General features: G+C 41.2%; 2 protein-coding genes across 2 annotated transcripts; both read left to right on the top strand.

Moving 5' to 3' along the window:
* The first annotated feature begins 527 nt into the window (after positions 1-527).
* On the top strand, positions 528-4,550 carry vgll4l (vestigial like 4 like). Its single transcript, XM_080037249.1, has 5 exons — positions 528-711; positions 2,431-2,554; positions 2,660-2,915; positions 3,460-3,541; positions 3,717-4,550. The coding sequence occupies exons 1-5, from the start codon at positions 645-647 to the stop codon at positions 4,019-4,021; spliced, it is 834 nt and encodes a 277-aa protein (XP_079893375.1). The 5' UTR covers positions 528-644; the 3' UTR covers positions 4,022-4,550.
* Positions 4,551-11,858: 7,308 nt separating this feature from the next.
* On the top strand, positions 11,859-18,185 carry slc20a1a (solute carrier family 20 member 1a; the record flags this gene model as incomplete). Its single annotated transcript, XM_080050731.1, has 10 exons — positions 11,859-12,207; positions 12,756-12,896; positions 12,998-13,083; positions 14,004-14,100; positions 15,324-15,443; positions 15,647-15,859; positions 15,961-16,438; positions 17,138-17,323; positions 17,416-17,500; positions 17,633-18,185. 10 exons carry the CDS (start codon positions 11,859-11,861, stop codon positions 17,786-17,788), a joined length of 1,911 nt encoding a protein of 636 aa, XP_079906857.1. The 3' UTR covers positions 17,789-18,185.
* Positions 18,186-18,476: the final 291 nt, after the last annotated feature.

The following is an 18,476-nucleotide window of genomic DNA, read 5'->3' on the forward strand; positions in this document are numbered from 1 at the left end:
GCAGGCTCACAGTACAGCTGCGTGCGTGTACGGGCAGGTCAGTGGAATGACTGGAGCTTCGGTGGGCTCGAAAAAATGCAGTTTGGTGAGATTGCAGATTAGGTGGGCGGGGGGAGGGAGGTAGAGGGGGGAGTGGGACAGGTGCTGACTACATGGAGGAAAACAAAGGGCACAACTTGGCTCAGGGAGGAATCTAAAGGAAAAAGTTGTGTGGAAAAAAGCAAGAAAATGTGGGTTTTTTGGTGCAGGTATATCAAATGTTGAATAAAGCTGTGGATGGAAAAAAAATGCTTCTCCAGTCATGGTGGATTGTGTGCTACTGTGACATTTAGCAACTCCACTTTCTACCTTTGAGACAGGCCTGCCTGTGAGCTCATTCCGCCTCTAGGACAATAACAACGATTACTGAACTAGGGCTTTTGATTGGCCCCGGCAGCAGCCAATCGGAATGCAAGGAATGAGTCACAGGGAAGCCACTGCACCTATCTGCACTCACCTGATACTTTACCTGGCTGAGTTCAGACGGAGCATCTCATTACCTTTCCAATACAATCTATAACTGAGGCTCATTGTGTCCTGTAAGCTCCAGCAGTCAAGGTGTTCCACTGTATTTGGCTTCACTCAGAAGAAAGAAAAAAGGTGACATGGCTGTGGCAAATTTCCAGTACATTACTCGTATGAGCAGTGGCTTCAAGGTCTACATTTTAGAAGGTAAGCTTGATTATGACTTTTACGTTAAGTGAACAGCTTATATTATACAGTGGAATTAAGTGTCTTCTTTTGTTTTGCAATAACCTTTGATATATGTATACTTTTGTCATGTCACAATTTTTACACAATTAGAGAGTTCATTACAGTGGCATGTGTATTGGTTATTTGCACGATATTTACATAAAGACACTATCCAATGGAAAGAACCAGATGAAATGTCAGCCACATGTATTTATACAACAATATATACACAGACAAGACAGTTTGACTTTGAAAATGTACTTTGTGAAATATGTGTAGCTAATTTTCATTTAAAATACACATACAGATACACAGATTTAATACAGGAAATCTACTTAGAATGAGGAAATCGCTTTGAATACTTATTGGCTTTCCATGTCCTTGACACTGAACTAAGATTCTGTAAATTTGTATTGTCACTCACAACTACGCCGTGTTTCTGTTGGACTTGCATAACACTTGATTAAACACAGCAAAACAGAAGGGCAGGCAGCCTATTCCCTCTGCGAATAAGGAAGAAATACCCATGCCCGAGGCATTAGAAAATCAGCATAGGTGTGGTTATAGCTGCTCCCCCCCTCCCCTCCACAATGGCACTGTGTATGAAGGAGCAGCTCACAGGCTGTTTGAGTGTTTTGTCCAGTAGGAACTGTGGATTGAGGCGAGCAATTAGCGTGTGAAGACACTTTGTGAAGACACTTTGTGAAGAACTGTCAATGTATTAGAGTTACAATTACCATGTGTTTTGATCTCAGTGAGGCACTATAGATGTTAATGTGTCTTCCCTCATAGCCCTGAATGACGTATTTGAATACAGTTGAAGGAGCTTTTGAAGGACTCCAATTGCCCCATCAATATGGAATTTCATCAATTGTTAACTAAGCATACAGTCAAACAATAGGGGCCACAGTCTAATTGTGCTGCCATTACATTCTCAAACAATAGTTTGTAGATCTTACTGTATGCATGATTTATTTGAACATGTAAGCATACTGATGTGAGACAAGAGCTCCAAGAGTAACTGTATTCAAAAACATATCATTCATATGTAGTTATGTACCTGGCATTACAAAAACAGCCAAAAATCATTGTGTGGATTTCTCCTTTTCAACACCAGTGACATCATCCACTCCTTGTTGATGTGTTTCAACTTGTGTGGTGGCAAACATCCACAGTGTGTTCACATGTGCTCTACCTAATGGCCCTCTTCAGAAGTTGGTGCCGCCCAAATCAGGGTCCTCAAAGGTTAGAAAGCAGTTGGATGAGTGGCACCCAGCAATAACAAAGCCTGTTGATTGTGCCCTCTTGACTGTTTGATAGGGCCGTATGCCAACATAATACAGAAAAACAACATTTACCGTTAGCATTGAATCAGCTATGTATGTGTGTGTAACGCTCACTGATCAGGTAGATCGAGTTCTACAAGTTAACGGAGTTTACAATTAACGGACGACAAAGAAAAAAAAACATTTTCCCACGAATAGTCGTCATGCAGGTTGTCATTGATCAAAACAAGTCTTTACTCATCACTGGGTTACACACACTATTGCCAGTGTAGTAAAACCATCATTGCCAGTAAACAGTCACTTGACTTGCTGGACAATATTTCCCAGCAAAAATGAGCCATAGTCAGAAAACTTGTGAAATGATTGTAATTTGTTTTACTCAATCGAAGCCTATGCAATTTTTGTTTTTCAGGCCAGCCCCACCTCAGAAGTGAAGACAGATTCAGACACATGACAAATGACCGGGCCAGAAACCCAACAGTGTATCCTGTCAAACGCAAGCGCAGCCATGAGCGAGGCCTGACATTGGAAGAGAGGTTGGTGAAGCCATTCTATTCGTGTTCACTATCACGATTCAAAATCCAAAATGTCACTCATTCAATGCAAATTGTGATATTTACCAAATGAATAATTGTTTTCAGGCGAGAGCAGGCATTGAGCAGAAGCAGTGTTAGAGCTGCCCAGAGAGCAGCCCCAGCACCGGCCCTGTTCAACACGCCACAGAGCCCCACATCTACATCCACCTGGAGTCCAACACCCAGCCCCACCAGCTCTCTGCCCACACCTGTCTACTACACACCAATCATGGATGAACCACTGGCCCTCATCAAGAAACCAAGAAAAGACCCCGAAAGCACAGGGGAAAAGACTCAAAGTTCTGCTACCACTCCAATCCAGGTAATTCGCACACAAATGAACTAGTACTGAAGAAATGTGACTTTAATCTGTTCAATGGTATTTTCCGCCACGTTGGGCTCTCTTAACCTATGGAAGGTGTCAGTACTGTATGTCCCCTTTGTAGTGTCTCAGCCTAGCCCCGGGCTACCCGCAGCATCTCCCACCTGTAGTCAGACAATCGGAGCGTGTGTGCAGGCCTAAACTTGTCGGGTGCTATGCAATCCAGCCACATTCGGGAAAAGAAAATGTGAGCAATGGAAGGGAAGGAATGCCATCAACAAGACCAAACAGACTGCTCTCTTTTTGACCTGTATATGCCACACATGGGAGGGATCTTTTATTTCCACTGGCAAACCCAACCTGTTTAATCGGTTGGGGAAAAAAATAATTTCCCTTTTCAAATACACTGGACAGGTTAACGTGATATGAAAGGATTTGGAGGGATGAAGAGAAGTCACGAAGCAGGGAGGCTGTGTTATACATAAAGAATGATCAAAAGTAATGTTTGTCGTAATTAAAGAGCCTTTTTTGTCTTTTTTTTCAGATGCGTCCCTCTGTGATCACTCGCGTCCCCTCATCGAGAACCGCCCCCTGCAGATCTGAGGTGCACAGGAGCCACTCATCAGGTCAGTCTCTTGAACACTCTTGGTGAATGAGTTGATCCCCTGTGTAATGCAGACGGTCACTCCCTCACCGTCACCCACCTCATCACAATGTGTAGACATCCACTCACTTTTTACTGACTCACTCGAGGTGTGTGTTTCACTTTTTTGTCCATTCTCCTTTCCCCTTTTTCTCCAGTGATTTCCAAACGCACCTATGACCACGTGGTGGAGGAGCATTTCCAGAGGAGCTTGGGCATGAACTACCAGAGGGCTCGCTCCCAGCAGCTCTCCATCAGCGTATCTGTCGACGACCACTTCGCCAAGGCTCTGGGAGACAAATGGCTCCAGATCAAGTCCAAGTCTTCCTCCTGCTCTTCCACACCTCCCAGCAGCCCTAGCGTCACCCACTCGCCCACCTACAGCCACAGCCCCAATCAGTCCCGAAAAGAGTCCACAAGCAGCATATCGCCAACAACTTCCGGCCCCTGGTGTATCAACTAAAAGCAGAAAAATGACCTTTGATGTGAAACAAAGAAAACTGGACTTTTTGAGACTTTTTTAAACATTTCACTACGTGCAGCCCCTGCTTTGTCAAGCAATGGAAAAAATGCCGGCGCTAGTGTTTGAGAGGGCGAGCTAAAAGATGCAGGATTGCCGTCAATTTTGCACGCAAGCACTGAAACAGACGAATGTAGCGTGAATTGGGGGTGCCCTTCATTTGTTACATTTCAACTCCCTTCTCTGCTTGTCGATAGCATCTGAGTACCTGAGATACCGTAGAGATGGTGATGATGTGGGGCGATTGAGAGAAAACAACTCTGTCAAATAATCCTTTACATTTCTAGGATTTTGTGTCGTTCTGTTGACAAAGTCGTAACGCCACAATTTCATTTGTATTATATTTATATTTCGGATACACCTGGGTTCCTTTGTAGTCTGAGTGACTTGTCTATCTGCTGTATATTGTGCTTATGAGCTGTACAAAGACTTTTAAAAAAGAATTTTTAAAAATAAAAACCTTAAAAATCGACCAATCATGTCATGTGTGTGTCCATTTTGTAAGCATGTTTTGTATAGTGCCATCTGACAAATTAGGGGGGAAAACGAAGTGGAAGAAAAACAACGACAATGGACTTAAAATGTAAACTATATCACTTGTGGGAACTTTTTCAGAAAGATAACAGAAAGTATCACAAAATTAGTAAAAAAGTAAACTCAACACATTTTAATTTAAACTCAAAGGTGTTGAGTTCACATCCACTTGGTAAAGACTGGGCAGGGTGGTGTACCAGACAACTTAATTTCAGCAGTGAGTCAGTGTTAGTCTACAGCACGTCCGGTGCACTGCACACACACTGCATTTTTACACTCGCAAATTGTTGCCACATACAGTGAGGGGGGAATGAAGTGGAAGAGCATGAGCTACACGTTTGGGATTTTTCCCTGTAAGTTTAAGGGAATGTAGGGTGCATGTCCCAGCAGGCAGCAGGCCCTTGTGTTCTGACATTCCTGTCTCCTGAGAAAATGACTCTGTAAAGATCCTACAGATCCTGTTTGGCAAGGGATAGGAGGGAGGGAAGAGGGGAAGCAAGGGTTGGGCTAATATAAGCCTGAGCATGAGAACCTGTCGAGCTCTTCAGTTTCTTATTTGCATGTCCTATCTTGTCTAACTTTAAATATGATAAACAGCCTACTAAAAAAAATCCACTGCTTTTGTTTCTTTGAGATGACAGAGCTGGTTTTTTTTAAAAGTGGGAAATAACGTAGGTGTTCTGACAAGTTGAAAGTCATGGTAATAAAGTTATAAATCAAAGCAGGGAGGATAATGAGGGGGAAATGTGTTTGTGAAGTGAATGTGTTTTTAACATAAAGGTAAAGTTGACTTCAAGGTAAACCATTAAAATCCCATAAGCTCATGTCTTTGGGTGGTTTGGGTTAAGAAACTTGCACAAAACCTTCTTTAAATCCAATGTGCAGATCCGTAAAGATGACATCCAACAGACGTTGCAGCAAGTCCACACACAGGAGCAAATAGTGACCAAACGGCGGGTTATTAGTTTTTCTTCATTAAGTGTTGGAACTGGTATTTCCACATGCTGTACATTCATTAGCGAGTGTAACCTGAACAGGGGCATTGATGCCACCTAGAGGCCCTTAGGTAAACCAAAACAAGCCATCATTGACAATGACAAACGGTCTCGTGTTGCATTGATGAACAACACAAACAGCTAAGAACACAGCACTGCGGGTAGACGTGCTGTGACGAAAAGAGAGAGAAAGAGAGAGAGAGAGAGAGAGAGAGAGAGAGAGAGAGAGAGACAGAGTGACCTTTAGAAACTTAACAGAAAAAGAAAGGGAGAAAAATTGCTTTGCTCATTTGACCACTAGGAGGCAACTCTGTCACACATCACTCTTCATTCAGAAGCTCTGACCCCACCTCACATCTGATTTGATTCCAACATGGATTGTGTTTCTGCTTCATAATGTCAATCTTATGTCTCTGGCACTAATTAACAAAATAATAAATGATATATTCATGTGAGGGCTGAGTCTGTATTAGTTTTTGTTATCCATTTCAGGTTTGAAGGGACTTTACTTCAATTGCAGGATGTATTCTAAATAATTTAATACATTTGAAGATATGCTGTATTTGATCAACTGAACTGTCGTCATATGCAATAAAACGTGCATTAATGAATTATATTCAGATATTTGGCAAGAAGGTTGTATTTCAAATGATACAGATCTACTGCCTATGAGAATGTTAAGAGACAACATTTCTCAAGCCGCTGCATGGCTAATGGGCATTGTTATTTGAGGCAACAATAAGGGGATAATTGCCATGTTGAAAACCTCAAACTTGACAGAAAACAACATTTAAGGCATTTCGAATGTGGCAGTGGTAATTAAGTATGCACCAAAGTACACAAGATTGTCCGAGGCCTCTGGGAAATATTCTCGTACTTTGTCAAGCCTGTCGAAAGTTAGTTCACTGTCAACAAAACATAAAGCATTTGGAGAATAATTCAAATGGCAGCTCTAATCTCATGACAACATGATTGCTTGGAATGACTGTTGTGGAGCAGCATACAATTCATTTGAACACGTTGTATTTAAATGATCAAAGATAGCTATCTGTGATCTTTGTTTAAAGAATGAGTGTTAGGCTGCTGGGTGTTCCCCTAGGCCCCACTGGCAGCTACCTTTTTTTACCAACAGGAGCAAGTGCATGTGATATTAAACAAATCCGATGTAATAGAGCATTATGATCACTCCTGCCTTTTACACATGGGTGGAATCGCTGTTAATGCAGTTGAAGCTCATGTAAACACAACTGCAAACAACGCTACAAAACCATTACAAATATTAGCCTTCTGTAAGGTGACATTACAACACTGCAAATGGCTCTGCTCCATTGGTGGAAGAAGAGGGGACCTTTTACTTTAGTCAAAGCAGCAATACAACAGGGTGAAATTGAGCTCCATGTGGGGCTAAGTCTTGTGTCATACATTCAATGCAGATTATACCGTAGTTAGCAGCAGTGTGGAAACTTGGTTGAGGTATTTTAAAAATGGTAATAATGCTGACTGTACGGACTGATCAACTTCTTATGTATGGATGTGGCACATACAGTACATGGTATACAATGTACAATTCATTATTTGCATGTGTTTGTGCATTTCCCTCTTTTATGAAGAATGTCATATATATATGACGCTGGCAATGGGAGGTTGAGAGGTATTATATATGTTTATGCTGAAAAAAACAGTAAATAGAGAACTATTATATCTATTGACATTCTTTAGGCCTGTAACAGTGTTAATAGACTAATTGCAAAATAAATAAAAATATATATAAAGTAATTTCCAACATGAGTTCACCAACAAGATAACTTGTTTTCAACACAGGAAGTGTTCACTTTCCCTTTTTTTCCTTATATGCAGCACATTTAAATACAGTCATATGAAAAAGTTTGGGAACCCCTCTCAGCCGGCATTATAATTGACTCTGCTTTCACACAAAAAAGATAAAAGTGGTATGTCTTTAATTTACCAGGAACAGCTAAGTACTGGGATGTTTTCCAAACAAAGATTTTTTGAAAAGCAGTATTTAGTTTTATGAAATTAAATAAAATGTGAAAAACTGGCTGTGCAAAAATATGGGAACCCTTGTGGTCTTGCTGATTTTAATGCATGTAACAGCATGTAAAACTGAGGACTTTAAACACAAAATTGGTTGGATTATGTTGTTAAGCCTTGAACCTCATATAAAGGTCTGTTTAATCATGATAAAAGGTATTTTAGGTGCCTAAATGCAAGTTCCACTTCTCTTTGACTCTCTGCAGAAGTGAGACAGAATGTGATCATCAAAACAGCTCCCAAAAAATCTTAAAAACAAAGATTATTCATTGTCATGGTTTAGGGGAAGGCTACAAGAAGCTTTCCCAAAGGTTTCAATTGTCAATTTCTACTGTAAGGAACGTTGTCAGGGAATGGAAGGACACAGGCACAGTTGTAGTTAAACCCAGGTCTAGCAGACCAAGAAAAGTACAAGAGCGGCATATGCGGCGGATTGTGAGAATGGTTGCACACAACCCAAAGATCACCTCCAAAGACCTGCAAGAACATCTGGCTGCAGATTGTGTATCTGTACATGGTTCTACAATTCAGTGCAATTTGCACCAAAACATCTGTATGGCCAGGTGATGAGAAGGAAGCCCTTTCTGCGCCCACGTCACAGATACAGTTGCATGGAGTATGCAAAAGCTCATTTAGACATGCCAGCTTCATATTGGAAGAAAATGCTTTGGACTGATGAGACAAAAATTAAGTTATTTGGTCTTTATAAAAAGCAGATGTTTTGGTGCAAATTGCGCTGAATTGTTGAACGATGTACAGATACACAATCTGCAGCCAGATGTTCTTGCTGGTCTTTGGAGGTGATCTGTGGGTTGTGTGCAACCATTCTCACAATCCTCCACCTATGCCGCTTCTGTTTTTTTCTTGGTCTGCCATGCCTGGGTTTAACTGCCACTATGCCTGTGTCCTTCCATTTCCTGACAACGTTCCCTACAGTCGAAATTGACAATTGAAACCTTTGGGAAAGCTTCTTGTATCCTTCCCCTAAACCATGACAATGAACAATCTTTGTTTTTCAGATCTTTTGGGAGCTGTTTTGATGATCCCATTCTGTCTCACTTCAGCAGAGAGTCAAAGAGAAGTGCAACTTGCATTTAGGCACCTAAAATACATTTTCTCATGCTTAAACAGACATTTCTATGAGGTTCAAGGCTTAACAACATAATCCAACCAACTTTGTGTTTAAAGTCATCAGTTTTACATGCTGTTACAGGCATTAAAATCAACAAAACCACAAGGGTTCCTATATTTTTGCACAGCCAGTTTTTCACATTTTATTTTATTTCATACAACCAAATACTGCTTTTCAAAAAATCTTTGTTTGGAAAACATCCCAGTACTTAGCTGTTCCTAGTAAATTAAAGACATACCACTTTTATATTGTTTTTGTGAAAGCAGAGTCAATTATAATGCCGGCTGAGAGGGGTTCCCAAACTTTTTCATATGACTGTATATGATGCGATGCAGGTTCAAAGTGTGCTAAATGTTTCCACCGCCTCCACATTTATTTTCGGTAGAGTTCCATTTTTCACTTGTCACTTGCTTCGGAAAGGTCAGAATATTCCACACAGGTGGCATTTGTGTGCGTACGGGTGGACTTTTCAGATGGCCACGGATCCAAAGCTACCTCACCATCCAACGGCCACCAAATAAATGAGTAATGAAGAGGAACTCATCAGCAGATTTGGAAGCAGTGTAGCAGTTCAGAACAGAGTCATTTTTTGCTGACGTTAAAGGGACAGTCTGGTGGAATTTCTCAGTAAAGTGGCAAATGAACAGGTTGATCAGTAACATGGTTTGTGACTGTTGCTTCGTGTTCTGCTTAGCTGCACGTGTTGAACAAGCTTTACTCAAGACATGTCTAAATTTCAGTTTATGGTCGGATATCTCTACATCCACAAAGAGATGTACAAGGAGAAAGAGACCAAAGCCTGTCCTATTTCTAAAACTTTATTGTGCATTAATATTTAGTTTGGCCTGTAGGTGGCACCATAGTGTAGGACATGCTGTTCCTCACCTGTGGTCAGTGTAGTAGGCTAGTAGCCTACCTCTACCCATTGATAGATCTATTATTCATGTTTGCACAAGTAGGCTACATTGCCTTCCTTATTTGCAATGACACAACAAAGTTAAACTATACAAAGTATCCAAGAGTATTATGGGAATATAACACTTGAACCCTAGATTTCTATAAACATGCTGCAGCCTGAAATATCTTTGTCATTATCCCTCAGGGAAACAAAAAAATATAGGCCTATATATTTAGGACAAAACAAAAACACGTTTGTGCATTTCCGTGGGGGGTTTGTGGGACGGAAAAAAAAAACACAATTTGGGGATTTCGGGTTCACAACTTTGCCATAGCAGCAAAGCAGCGTAATCAGAGAAACCTGTAATTATTCTCCCCATGCCAACAAACAAGCTAAACATTAGCTTTACACAGGCAGCAGCGGTCTCATGACCCGGACTGGGGAAAGGCGTGTACTCACCCAGCTCAATATATAAGCCAAACCTCCACAATGAGCCTCCAAACCTTACAGCACTCCTCTCTCTTTCTCTCTATCTCTCTCTCTCTCTCTCCTGTGACAGACGCCAATAACATCCTCCCTGTCCCTTTACGCACACAGCGGGCAGAGGCAAGCAGACAGCAGGACACGCACAGAGCACACAGGTCCCACGTGTAAGTATCAACTATTTCTACTCTATTTTCTTCTCACTCAATCTCTCTTTCCTTTAACTTGCTGCGTTGTTGCACCATTGTAATTGTTCAGGAGCAGCTACGGAGATTAACATAGGCCCCCGCTATTTTCTATGCTGATGGGGAGTTTGTATGAAATGACAGGGGGGGGGGGGGACTAAAATAAACAAATGGGCTACAAGATCAATAGACAGGCTACAACATGAAACTTCTGTTGTCAAAACATGACAGGTCTCACTTTTAGCAATAGCCTATCATTGATAAGATTCAAGTTTTTAACATTACACATGTCGTGTCATTATGCAATAGACCACAGATCCTTTTTTTCTGGTGTTGCAGTAATATCAGTGCATTCCTGAATAGGCCAATTATACGCAGCTCTAAATTTCCCGTTTTGAAGTTTTAAGTGGATTTATTGGAGTTTTTCCACACGCAAGTATAATTCCTCAGGGGCTACTATAACTATGTGACGCTCTGTTTTGGTGGCTTCACCTGTTGAATGTTTGAGAGAGGGACACATAAATCAGCTGTCAAGATTTCATTGAATAGATGTTCCTAAATAATGCATCATAGTTTCATTTATTTTAAGTAGGGCTTTTTAAGAACAGCTATCATTGGTCCAGATTCTTAGAAAATCTTATTGAAAAGACTCACAAGCGATTAAATAGCCTTGTAAAGTGAAGTGAAGTAAGGATAAAGTCTTTGTCTAGGCTTCCACTGCCTTTGACCCACGAGTCCCTTTGGAAATGATGGATATTATAATAACACTGGGTGATGCCTTTATGATGACTTTAAAAATATGATCATATTCTTTATTGTGTTTTATGGTAATAGTGGCTGTTAAACCTGCATATTGTATAATTTATGGGGGATTTTCAGAGTCTTTTCGTCATGAAATAGTTTCCCGTAACTTCAGACATTCAACCCAACTCATGTTATGATTAACTCAGTTGTCCGTAGGCTCATAATCATGCAGATAAAGGTAATGTTGTACTTTAATGTTGTAATGTTTTTATGCCACGTTTATGTAATGTGGCTCACATCAACAAAGAGTTATTACTGATATAAAAGACTGCATCATAGCAACCACTTCCCTCCTAACTTACCACATCATGCCGGTGTCAGGTGTTGTCAGCATTGTTAAAATGTAACCCAACCTGCTTTGTTTTTCACTTAGGACTATTAACCAACAACTCTTGTGTATGTGTGTTTTTTGCAGTGTCTATCATCAGAGGCTCGCTGTCACAATGGACGTCTCCCCCGTCTCTATACCCTGTCATTTTATGATGAAGCCTACACCCAAACTCTGCATACCTAGCTCACAAGACATTTTGATTTCATCCCAGTAGCATTTGTAGAGCTGGACCAAGAGGTTCTTTAAACCATTTTGTGGTTGAAATTAATTTATATCTATATACACCTATTACCTCATACATCAACCCACATTTGACGGGTTTGGTTTAAATTTAATCGTTTTAATTCAATCGACTTGCAATTAAGAATGGATTCGAGTACCCTAGCGACCCTGGCTACCGCCACCACCATGGCTGTGGCCTATCAGGCTGAGATGTCAGGCTACATGTGGCTGTTGGTGTTAGGCTTTGTCATTGCCTTCATACTGGCTTTCTCCGTGGGGGCCAATGACGTGGCCAACTCCTTTGGTACGGCGGTGGGCTCCGGGGTGGTCACCATGCGCCAGGCCTGTATCCTGGCAACCATCTTTGAGACGGTGGGCTCAGTGCTGCTGGGGGCCAAAGTCAGCGGCACCATCAGGCAGAAGATTATCGATGTCCAGATGTACAACGGCTCGGAACCCGTACTGATGGCAGGGTGGATAAGTGCAATGTTTGGTGAGCGTTCACATACCAATGTTACATTTCTATTTTAATGTTCTTTTCTGGTACCAAGGGCGTACGTTTTGTTCCAACATTGGGGGGGTACACATTTTAGGCAGTGGGTCTGGGGGTCGTCCCTAAAATTATGTCATATGTCAAACACTTCATTTCCTGCATTCTGGTGAATTTTCATGCATCAATGTGTGCATTTTCTGCATCAATTTATGGCAGAAATGTCTTTATAAATGTAAAGGAAAAGACAACATGCAGGTACCCAGTGACACAAATATAACGGAACTAGAAGGAGCTAGTCAAGGTTAAAATGGTATGGTCCATTTTAGAACTTTAGTTACTCTTTTGGGAAGAAGGGAATCCCCTTTCACATTTTCTGAGGGGGACACATTTCCCTCCTCTAAATATTGAGTGGGACTTATCCCCTGCATCCTCCTCGGAATCTATGCCTATGTCAGGTGCAATGAAAACTGAGCGGGGAAGATATTCCACTTGTGAAGTTGCGGGTTGTGAGAACAGGCCTTGTTCACGTTTTTTTGTCCCACATGCAGGCTCTGCTGTGTGGCAGCTGGTTGCATCATTTCTGAAGCTCCCCATTTCTGGAACCCACTGTATTGTTGGGGCCACAATTGGCTTCTCCATGGTAGCCAGAGGTCACCAAGGGGTCAAATGGATGGAGATCCTGAACATTGGTGAATAGATGTTGTTATTCTCCTCGTTTGAAATCTGAAAAACAAGTGTAGCTAGGAGCTTATTAATCAGTTTTTTCTCATATGTATTTTGCTATCCAAAGTGGCATCGTGGTTCCTGTCACCTGTGCTGTCAGGCATCATGTCGGGAATCCTCTTCTATTTCGTCCGCAAATTCATCCTGAGCAAGGTGAGCCTAACGCTAATGCTAACCAGTGGACTTGCTTGATAAGTGTTATAGTACAAGTCATCAGTCATCACATAAGTTAAAGTGCAAGCATCACAATGAAGAAATACATTATAACAGGTGCTAACTCAGCATGGCAAGGTAGTTTAGTCCAGCGGTTCCCAGACCAAAGCCTCGACATAGGGTCACAAGATTAAACCAAGGGATTGTGAGATGATTGGTAAACGAGAAAAAAAGCTTGTTTTTAAGACTTTGGACTTTTTCTCCAGTCTAGTGTGAAATATTGAAGAAACTTGACCTCCCTGTGCTTCAAGCAGTCATTGGATTTGGGAAATACTAAAAATCATTGGAATCTGAAACATGACAAGGGGCTCCAAGAAGACAGTGCTTTTACAAAGTGATATATGATAAGCTTTTATAAAAAAAAAAATGTCAACTACAAATCTTTTCTGTGAAGTAATTATCAAATCCAGCTGTCAATAGTAGTTGTAATGGTAGAATAGAACGTACAATTGAAAGGGGTCTAAAATGTAGTACAATGGAATTAGTCCAGTACAAGTTCCTCTGTCCCTCTTCCAGTACATCTTTACTGTAGCTCACTCATTAACATTTTTTCAGGGGTTATGTGCGAAGCGATTTATTGGCCATGACCAGTTACCAGTCAATCAACAGAGACTCCAAGAAATGACTAATCCTTTCCCAGAATAAGCATTCATTTTTTAGCTTTTACAGTAAGGTCTAGTAGGCAGACTTTGTTAACTTTGAACGATCTTGTCTTCTTTTCGCTGAGCAAAGCTATTCGGCTGCTGATACAAACTAGAGTGGTATCAGTCTTCTTATCTAACACTCAGCAAGAAAGGTGTATTTACCAAAGTTTGACCCAGACATGATCTCATTGAGTGCTCACACATTGATTTTCACAGGCTGACCCCGTACCCAACGGTCTCAAAGCTCTTCCCATCTTCTACGCCATCACCATTGCCATCAACCTCTTCTCCATCATGTTTACAGGAGCACCAAGTGAGTCCCACGTCTCCACACAATACATCAGTGCTTCTTTTGATTCTCTTACTGTACTTACACAGCAGCTGAAGAAATCCAAGTTCAAGTCTGAATAAAATTGTCACTGGATCCACAGGAGATATGATAAAGAACTGATTAGGAAAAGTATGTGACAAACAATTGGAAAACATATATTTGAAAAAAAAAAGAAAAAAAAGGTTTGTGTTTTCGTCACTTTGGGTGTTATTCATTCATCCTTTAAGGTAATACCTATGACAACACTTAAATGATAATTAAGAGAGGATTTAAAAACTGCAGCAGTTGAGGATACAACTTTTAAATGAACCATCTCCACTCCTTTCTGTTTCATTTGCAGGATTGAACTTATCGAGAAGTCAACTGGCCTGGGCCCTTCACTGAAGGCTGCAGGCCGGTGTGTGTGTGTGTGTTTGGGTCAAGGGATATAACACACCATATCTCCTGCTATGCAAAATTACAGCGTAATACAGCACTTCTGTACACTTCTCACACCGGCCAACATTCTATTGCCTGACACAGAGATACAGAAGACCACATGTTTATTTCCTTTAAAGGGGTATTTTCTGCCTACACAGTTAAGCTGTGCATACAGTTAACAACATTTGTGGCTGTTGTGGCTTCTAATCCATTTTGACATTGTAAACCTGTGCTTTTACTGCCTGGCCTTTTATTTGTTGTCTGCTTAGACCAAACAGGTAAGTTGAGTCTGAGAGGGGGAATTGAATGCTGTCATACTAACCTGTATTAATCTGCCTTATTCTAGCAGGTACATAAACTTCAGTTAACCCCTTTTCAGTAAATAAGAAAACAAAAGTGCATTTATTAGTGTGTTGAGAGTCCTCAACCCAGTGTACTCTGAGTATATTATCATTTAACTGCAAGGCCAGTATTTTTCTTCCTATCTGATGGTAGGAGTCTGTACACTTGCTGATACTGTTTCTGTGAAACCTTGGAGCAGGCAGAGGCATCATGTGTAATTTTTTCTTGGAACTATTACAGCACATGACACTATAAGGGTGTAACATACCTATTAGATGTTACAGTGTTCCGTAAAGTAGGCATACGGGAATGTATAAGTACTAACCGTTTCTTTTCTAACTAGTTTTAATGGAGCAATATCAATTGTGAATACATGAAAGAAGCTTTTTTTCCTTATCTGAGACGTGTTTTCTCTCATGTCCTGTCCCGTCTTGTGTAAACAGTGCTTGGTTTTGACAAAGTGCCATGGTGGGGTACACTGTGCATTTCGCTGGGCTGCGCCTTAATCACAGCTGTGGTCGTTTGGTTCGTTGTATGTCCACGCCTCAAGAAGAAAATCCACCGTGAGTTATCTGTACACTTTCGGACACATATTCAATAAAAACCATTGTTACTCAGTTTTAAAAAAAATTATTTTGGCTGAAAATGCATGCAAAATTCATTAGCAAAGGGCAGTATGGAAAATAATGTACTTGTGGTGGATAGAACATTTTGAAATTTTCCTTTTAGTCTTACCTACAATGTTGAACATTGTTATGCAATTTAGGAGAAATAGCTGCAGCTCCCTGCGAAACTCCACTCATGGAGACAAATTCCACCAAACCGGTTTTAGAAGAGCGGCCCCCGGTACCACGTGAGCGACCTAGACCCCCCATTCCTCCAGCAGACAGTCAGAAGGTTGATTTCCAACTCGGAGGCTCACAGGACGCTGATCTGGACAACAATGACATGGATACCAAAGACTTGGATATCAGCAATGGTTGGTTACCCTCAAAGTATCTGACTTCAGGGGTTATATACCCACACGTAATTTTGAAGAAGTTCACCATCTTGATTACAATAAACTATTTATTTTCACAGGTCTGAATGGCACTGGCGGCACCATGATGATCACTGATCCCCAAAGTGGACGGTCCCACACGATCAGCAAAGATTCTGGCCTTTACAAAGACCTGCTGCACAAGCTTCACATGGCTAAGGTGGGTGACTGCATCGGCGACAGTGATACAGAAGAGCGGCCCATCAGGAGGAACAACAGCTACACCTCCTACACCATGGCCATCTATGGTATTCCAGGAGACCCTAAGTACAAGGATGTGGATGCCGGTAGCGGACTGCAGAGGCGATCCAGGGTGGACAGTTACAGCAGCTACAGCTCAACAGTGGCCAGTGAGATTGCAGTACCAGACGGGAGCGTGACTGAAGAAGCGGGCGGGGACCTGGCTTTGGAAGAGGATGAGCTGGAAGTGGACCAACCAGCCGTTGCTACGTTCTTTAAATTCCTGCAGATACTCACGGCGTGCTTTGGCTCCTTTGCTCACGGAGGGAACGATGTCAGGTAAGCAAGGGTGTTTTTTAATGTACTGTATGTACAGGTATGAGAAATGTATGTATTTACAGTAAATTGCAAAAGTTTTAGGCAGGTGTGAACTAAATAGAAAATATATTAACAAAATGCAGTAAATGAAGAGAAGGGAAATCTAAATCCAGCAGTGACATCAGCTCAGAACTGGCAGAAACCAGTGGGACCCAGGTACATCCATCTACTGTTCTCAGCATTTAGGGCACCAATAATCCTGACCAAATCTTCAACTCCATTTGTAGCGACTAGCAAGGAAGCTCCACCATGCTTCACTGTTGCCTGTAGAAACTCATTATTGTACCATTCGCCAGCCCTTCGGAGAACTGCCGTCTGCTACAGACAAATATTTTCAAATCTTGACTCATGAGCCCGGGGCACATGCTGCCATTTTTCAGATTCCAAGTTCCTATGTTTTCGTGCATAGTTGAGATGCTTGACCTTGCATCTTGATAACCCAGTCTGCTTTGAAATCTTTGTCTTGGAGAGACCTTGCTTATCCAGTACCTTGTTCGCTATTTTTTTTTTAAATTGATAAAAATAAACAATTATTATTTATATTTTTGAAAGCATTCTTATGTTGCAGCCTTTTTTTTACACCTGCCTAAAACTTTTGCACAGTACAGTATGTGCTGATCATTCCATCCAAGGATTTATATAAGGTGTTTTTGTCACTAGCAATGCGATTGGTCCACTGGTGGCTCTCTGGCTTCTGTACGACAGCGGCTCTGTGGTGTCCAATGCACCAACTCCCATTTGGTTGCTTCTTTATGGCGGTGTGGGCATCTGCACTGGACTGTGGGTATGGGGACGGAGAGTGATCGAGACTCTGGGCAAAGACCTTACACCCATTACACCCTCCAGGTTTGCCACATGTTTATATCCTGTAACAACAAAAACAACATGTGTCATGTCTAATAGGTCAAAGCATTCTAACATATATTCTTCCAATGTAGTGGATTCAGCATTGAGCTGGCCTCAGCGCTCACAGTTGTTGTGGCATCCAATATCGGTCTTCCTGTGAGCACAACCCACTGCAAGGTAAGCAAAATCAAAACTCTGACACTTCAACTTAAATAGTATGAATATGATGATCAAAAGAAGGTTCCAATAATAAGTATCATATATTATGTAAGAAGCCAATCTGTCAATTTTTTAATGATTTGAAAACAGGTAGGATCTGTGGTGGCCGTGGGATGGCTCCGCTCCAGAAAGTCAGTTGACTGGCGTCTGTTCAGGAACATCTTCATCGCCTGGTTTGTTACAGTTCCTATCTCTGGGCTGATCAGTGCTGCCATCATGGCTCTAATGATATATGTTGTTCTTTGAGGCGCTAGCGGTCCAGCTACACTTGTAACTTTAAAGCTACAGTGCGTAACTTTTGTTGCCCCCATGATGAATTACAAAAACACTGTTGTCGATCTTCATGAGGCAAACCTTTGGTAATCGCACATGGATTTTTATAACTTCTGCTGTACGTCCACTAGGTAGTAGAATCAACAACTGAAACATTTCTTTGGCGCTTCTTGGGATTTTTTCTGAGCTCCTATGCCAGTGTTAAACATTGCCATATGGAGAAATACAGAGAGAGTTTTGTGGAGCTGATCAGCTTAATCAACTTTGTGTCAACATGTTTGGCGTTGACTTGTAGGAATATTCATGAAAAAGTTACGCACTAAAGCTTTAACTGATTGACTGCCGCCAACAGTTTTTTGTTTGACTGACAGATACCACTGTGCAAATAAACATGTTCCCATGTGTTCATGATATCATTCAATGTAATTTCAAGGTCAAGCCAATGATGTTATCTCAGAGGAATATGTCACGTGAATGATGTAGGATCTAATAACACTTTTCAAATATCACTTAATCTGTGATCCTGTATATCCCTATGTATATTTGTATAAAGCAATATGTATTAAAAAATCTAAATATTACATTTTGACTGGAAAAGAACCAATCACAGTTATATACTTTGTTTGCGTATTTGGATGTAATGAAACAAGGCGTTGTTTGA

The sequence above is a fragment of the Ammodytes marinus genome (assembly GCF_949987685.1).
Source record: "Ammodytes marinus genome assembly, chromosome: 2".
NCBI lineage: Eukaryota > Metazoa > Chordata > Actinopteri > Uranoscopiformes > Ammodytidae > Ammodytes > Ammodytes marinus.